The 6,153-nt window shown below is 31.7% G+C and overlaps 1 protein-coding gene across 3 annotated transcripts in view; it reads right to left on the bottom strand.

The window, feature by feature from the left end:
• Positions 1-2: 2 nt before the first annotated feature.
• LOC139513156 (receptor-type tyrosine-protein phosphatase F-like) overlaps positions 3-6,153 on the bottom strand; it is a 42,932-nt gene continuing 36,781 nt past the window's right edge. For all 3 annotated transcript variants that reach the window (XM_071301433.1, XM_071301435.1, XM_071301434.1), the window contains 8 exons: positions 5,863-5,964; positions 5,253-5,306; positions 4,327-4,620; positions 3,919-4,212; positions 2,765-3,040; positions 1,858-2,154; positions 1,186-1,324; positions 3-485 (listed from right to left, as the gene is read on the bottom strand). In XM_071301433.1, the coding sequence (XP_071157534.1) occupies positions 353-485; positions 1,186-1,324; positions 1,858-2,154; positions 2,765-3,040; positions 3,919-4,212; positions 4,327-4,620; positions 5,253-5,306; positions 5,863-5,964 (1,589 nt within the window). In that variant the 3' untranslated portion in view covers positions 3-352. The remainder of the gene's footprint in view (positions 486-1,185; positions 1,325-1,857; positions 2,155-2,764; positions 3,041-3,918; positions 4,213-4,326; positions 4,621-5,252; positions 5,307-5,862; positions 5,965-6,153) is intronic.

Genomic DNA, 6,153 nt, shown 5'->3' with positions numbered 1-6,153 from the left:
AATATCGCACCAGAATGTATCTTAATTATATAATAGTTGACTTAGTACAAACATTAAAAATATACGTTATAATATAAATCACATGCTCTCATTTGTTTGGTGTATCATCTTCAAATAGAATTTTAAATCTTAATCCATTTTGTTTACTCAAAAAGAGGATGCTAGTTTTGAGGCCTAACTGTGAATTAGAAGTTGCATTCATGTTGACGTAACACACACATACATTCACACTTCAGTTGGCTCGAAAAAAGTACAAGACAAACAGTCATATACAAGTTTTGCAATATGTTTTGATTTTTTTTTTCGGTGTATAAGAATCTAAATTTTGAAGAGTTGCTTCCAATTATGCATTTCAGGAATTAAAGTATATAGGTCCTGTCAGTGTTGAGTATAACAAAGCAACCTGTCTGACTGTGGTGTTCTCATCTGTGTTAACCATGGTATTTGCTTCTTGGAGAACTGTTGTTATATCTCTCCTTACAAGCCTGTAAAACAACTGAGACTTTTTATTTATTGTTTTTTTTCTCACATAGCTAAAAATAAATAACAAAACGTCTTTTCTCAACTGTTTTTTATATTAACGAAACTGTTTCTAAATTCTGCCTATGATATTCTGAACAAAATACCTACTGGCAAATTGAATCAGTTTGCACGGGAATCATTGCATTGCTAAAAAAATGTATGTTCAAAGTGTGAAAAGGAGGGTCATGCAGTTACATGTCATATACTGTTTATCCTTTACACAGGAACACTGCTTAATTTAGAAAATAATTCTTTTGAAAATTTTAACTTCTCGTTGAGCTTTCTGTTCTAGCACTGAATATAAGCCTCCTTATCTTAGAGTTTGTTCAAGTGCATTTGGTAGACATTAATTAAAATATTGCGCAAGCCAATAGAAAGACAATAACATTCAAAACCAAGGAGTAAACAAAGACTAAAAAACCAAAGGACATTTACATCAACAGTTATAAATAATAAATAAGAAACAACACGAACTCCACTAAAAACCGGGAGTGAAATCAGTATCGGTAGTATCTTAAATTTCAAGTTCTAAAAATAGCATCATCTAAAATCTTATATTAGCTCGATATATTTTAGATCACCTCAATAAAATGATAATTATGTCATACAGTTCTTGTAGTAATTTTAAAAGAACTTTTTCAATAGAATGCATGTTGAACATACCTTGGATTGTCTTCAAAGTGATGTTTGATTGCCGACAGATACTTTGATCCTTTTTCATGATCTAAGTAACTCCCAAACCGTGGTATCGTAGATATGCCAATTAAGAAATCTGGTTCTTTTGGAATATATGTGGATCCAGCTTTAAAAAGAATGTACGATTTTAAGTTTTGAATCATTTAAGTAGAGAAATTCAATTGAATGCTCAGACATTCAACAAAAATGAGGCAGAATAGGAAATTGAGTGAATTAAAATTAGTAAGTCGAAGAGAGACAGACAAAGTCATGACGTTTATAACCTGCTTATATTTTTTTTAAATATAACAAAAAGACATGATTTTTTCTTCACTAACTTGCATTTTCTACCAAATTTTACTAGGTTGTAGGGATCTAAACATGTAAAATGCACAATTATATGACAAATACACAAATAAAACTAAATGAAATGCTTTTAAAATAGAATATGAAAAATAGCTCGAATGAAAATCGGTAAACAATTAAATAATCATTCTTATTTTTCGTGAGACAACAAACGAATTTACAGTTTATTCTGGTAACTACGAGAGTTCTCGTAAGTAAAACTGAAGTTTTATAAACGGATGTGAAGACGTTTATAAAAAATGTATTTGCAAAATGTTTCAAAAGTAAAGTTAAATGAAGCTAGTATTTACTTACGTGTAGTCGTTCGAATTGTTGTTCTTGCAGGCTCTTTCACTTCTATTGGTATATCAAACTTGCCTTTCTTTGTTACAACATTAACTTGTATTGTATATTCTGTATTTACATTTAAGTCCCGTAAAATACACGAAGCGTATTCAGTGTCAATCTCTTTATAGTTTCTTGCACTTTCACCCCATCGAACTTTGTATTTTGTTAATAAATGTTTATGTTTCCCGTCTGGTGGTTTCCATCTCACGCACACTTGCGTCGGTGAAATCACAAAACAATCGATTTGCTTTGGTTGCATGTTTTCTGAAATTTACAAAAAATGTATGTAACTCGTAGCATCTAATTTTGTCCTCCAACAATTGAGGGAAAGAGGAGGACGAGACTGTGGTAACGACAAATGAACCATATAAATTGTCATCTGTGACACATATATACCATAGAGGCAAATAAATTCATCATAGATACCAGGATAAAAACGCGCGTTTCGTCTACAAAAGACTCACCAGTGACGCTCGACTAAAAAAATGTTGAAAAGGCCAAATAAAACACTTAAAGTTTTGCCAAATACAGCTAAGGTAATAAACCATATCAGTGTGGCGTACGTAAAACTTTTGATGACATAACTTCAACGTTACCATTTTGAAACCTTTGTGCAATAGTAAGCAGTAATCCTCTCAAATAAGTATATTTTTGGGCACCAGATGACTCTTACTTGGAAGCTGGCATTCGTCTGTCATACACAGCCTCGATATTGCAATTGCTTTCTATATATATTGCATTTGATTTTTGTAAGTTAAAATCAGAAGAGTTGTTGTTTTTGTGCAAGTGTTCAAAATTTTGAGCTTTAGTAGAAGAGCTATATGTAATTACATTTCGAGTCATATAGTATTGCATGTGCATACTAGTAACATACCTTTCTTTTTCGTGTGAGCAAATAATTCCACTTCATCTCGCTGTCCGTTTTTTAAGACAGCTACCACTTTCAATTTGTATTCAGTGTCTGGTAGCAAGTGATGAAGTTGTGTAAAATAGTTCAGTGTATCTGGCGAGGGACTGACTGTTATCCGTGATCCACGAAAAAATATTATATAGTTCTTTATATTCTCAAAGTATTTGGGTCCTATCCATGACACATCAATGCTATATGGATTCATTGAAACAGCATTAATATGCCTTGGCTGAAATGAATCTGAAAAAAATATATGTGCAATCAATAGAGAGTAATTTGTCATTATGATAACGAATAAGTAACAAATAAAATTTAATAAATAAATAAGATAAAAAAAAAAGTATGGTACCAACACTGTATAAGGTATGGGGAGGGTTGGGCGACTGCAATGCGGTAAGGGTTTTGTTTTATAGATGATTACTTCTAAGTCATTTGGTTTTTGATGGAAGGTTGTCTCATTGACATTTGAACAACATTTTGTATGCTATATGGTGGTACTTTTTTTTAAATTCAAATTGATGAATTACCTAGGTAAACAAAATAAGTATTGTGTAAATTAACAATTACATTGGCGGGAACATAACTAAGCCTACCCGTATAAATAGTGTACCCTACCTATTCGAGAACCTTTCCGTCAAATTTTTGGCTGTTATTATATATCTTATTGATTATTTCTCTAATAATAAAAGATAGTTTGACGCAAATGTTGCGTGTTTTCAAATCAGACTAATCCATAACTGGTTGTGATTTATTACTGGCCTCTTACATCAAATTCCACACGCAAAACACGATATCAACACGGAAACACATTTTTGTCGTAGATATGATGCTATGTCTGGAATCTTTTTTAGCGCAACAATCGTTCTTGAATTTTTTTTTTATAAGTGTTTACATTGTAGTTCAAACCACAAGTTCTTATTTCAGTAAATTTGGTTAGATCATAAGAATCAATTTTGACAAATCAAAAGTTAAAATCCTACTAATTATTAATTGATGACAGGATACATGTTCATCAGAGGGTTGGAGGAAATTGAAGTTACCACTTAAAGCTATCAGCCCTTTAGGGTACTTAAAAATCACATTCCGGATGTTTGATATTTAATTATGGAATTATATACCTTTTTCAAATGTAGAGCATTCAATTTCTTGAGATGGTGTACCTTTGACCTCTTTCCATTTTCCCGAAAGAGATCGAAACTTCCAAAGTGAAACAACAATTATTCTATATGCTGTATTGTCTTGAAGATCTCTTAGTATCAGAGAGTTATGCTCTGTGATTTCTTCGAACCGTTCTCCTCCCCCGGAAACTCTATAGTAAACCATATATCTTACTTCATCTCCCTCACCCACTTTGTGCTGTGGCCAAGATATTTTGATTGAATGTGGAGCTAATGGTGTTGCATGGATTTCAACTAAAAATAAAAATATATGTCAAATAATTAAGGAGATCTTTAATGTTTTGGTCATTATAGTTATAAGATGAAATGCATTTAATTCAAACTTTGTCAGATACATAGGTAACTTACAATGTTCTTCCACTCCTTGACAAGCATCTATTAAAACAATTTTAGGTTTATCTTGTAACCCTCTACTTTCACTGAGGGGTCGTAGCAAATCTTCTATTGGTACACTTCGTTTTCCATCAGAACCATATAACACTCCTAGATTTCCTGAACAAGCAAACACACAGACAAATATATCATGGTAGGACTCTTGTTCAGCATAGTGTTGAACTGCTGATTTCATCTTAGATGCTTCTAAGTTCAGGTGAGTAGCAACTTTAAAATTTAGGTGATCCTTGAAAAGACTTTTCATGTAATCTAAAATAAATGTTCATAAGATGAGACAGTAAAGTTCTACATAAATATATGAGTATATAGTACAAAAATAAAGACATCATATGTACTCTGCATTACCCGATTTTGATGAATAAAACTGAGTCGACTAATTTTGCTCGAATTTGAAAAGTAATACATAAAGACGATTATGTGTAATTTGACAGAATGTTCATAAAGTACTACACAGTCATGTTCACAATGGGAAAGCATTTTTTAACATTTCTGTAATAGTCTCTGAATCTAATAGAAAATATAAATCAAATATTATGATAAGATTTAAAGGATTTCTTACGTGATTTGATACAAGGAAACAGCAATATCATTTTTGTTTGCGAATACAAATAATGCGGTTTACGGTATCATTATATGCGGTATATATGTTTTGGTGACTGTTAAGGTCCGACCGGTGACATATATTTGTTAACATCCTCGAAATTCGAAACGTTCTAAAGATTAAAACATGAACAGAAAACAATTATATTGTCTTATGTTCATTGCTATTTCAACCAAAGATGTCAAGAGCGAGATTTTCCTTCACTCTAATTACGCACTATATCTGCATTACATTAAAACAACTTTGAAAGTTAATCTTACAAAACTTAAACATCACATACCTGCATCTTCTTCACCTGCCGGGTTATTAAGGTTTACTATGATTAAAGCGAAACCTGCAAAGATAACACATTAAATATAAAAGACATGTCTTTACAAAACTTTGAATTCTTCGAAAACTAAGGATGTTCTATCCCATGGTCAGGAATAGATTATCGAAGCTGTATGTGGCAAAATCTTCTTGAATTTTGTGTTTTCAATGCTCTTCAACTTTGTTCTTTATTTGACCTTTCGAACTTTTTTCTTAGACTTGGAACTTATATTGGACTTAAAAAAATACATATAAAATATCTAAGCTTCAAAATGAACCATTATACATAGCCAGTTAACGATATAAACAGAGGAAAGGAAGAAAAAGCTAACATTGTCGCCTACCTGAAATGAATTTGAAATCTTGACTGAGTTAATTTACAGCTCAGTAGTCGATACTGATTTATAACATATATTATCTTGATTTCTCCGTTGATAGATTTAGAAATTATGCAGAAACTAAGTAAGCAGTTCCATTAGTATTTAACCTTTGATAGATTTTTTTAACGTATTTTAGATCTACAGATACCTGAATTAATGAAGGTACAATGTAGAAATGAAAAAATCAATATAATTCTTTACCTCTAGTTTTATCTCCCATGTGATATGGCATAGGTGATACAATTCCTCGCTCGCCATCTGATGTCTCTATTTTTCTTCTCATGTGATTCCGGTCTGCTATATCTGAAATTAATTATTTGAAGATAAATCGACCATAAATGTTAAATAGTTAAGATTACTGTCACGTTCTCGATAGAATCTTATTGAAAATGATGATACCTTTTAACGCCACAAAGAAAACAGGTTCAACTCACCGTTTTTTTTTCTTCTTAAAATGTCTTGTTCAAAGTAAGGAAAATGGCAGATGTTCTC

Source organism: Mytilus edulis, chromosome 2 (assembly GCF_963676685.1).
Source record: "Mytilus edulis chromosome 2, xbMytEdul2.2, whole genome shotgun sequence".
NCBI classification, from domain to species: Eukaryota; Metazoa; Mollusca; class Bivalvia; order Mytilida; family Mytilidae; genus Mytilus; species Mytilus edulis.
This window is presented reverse-complemented; position numbering and strand designations above follow the sequence as displayed.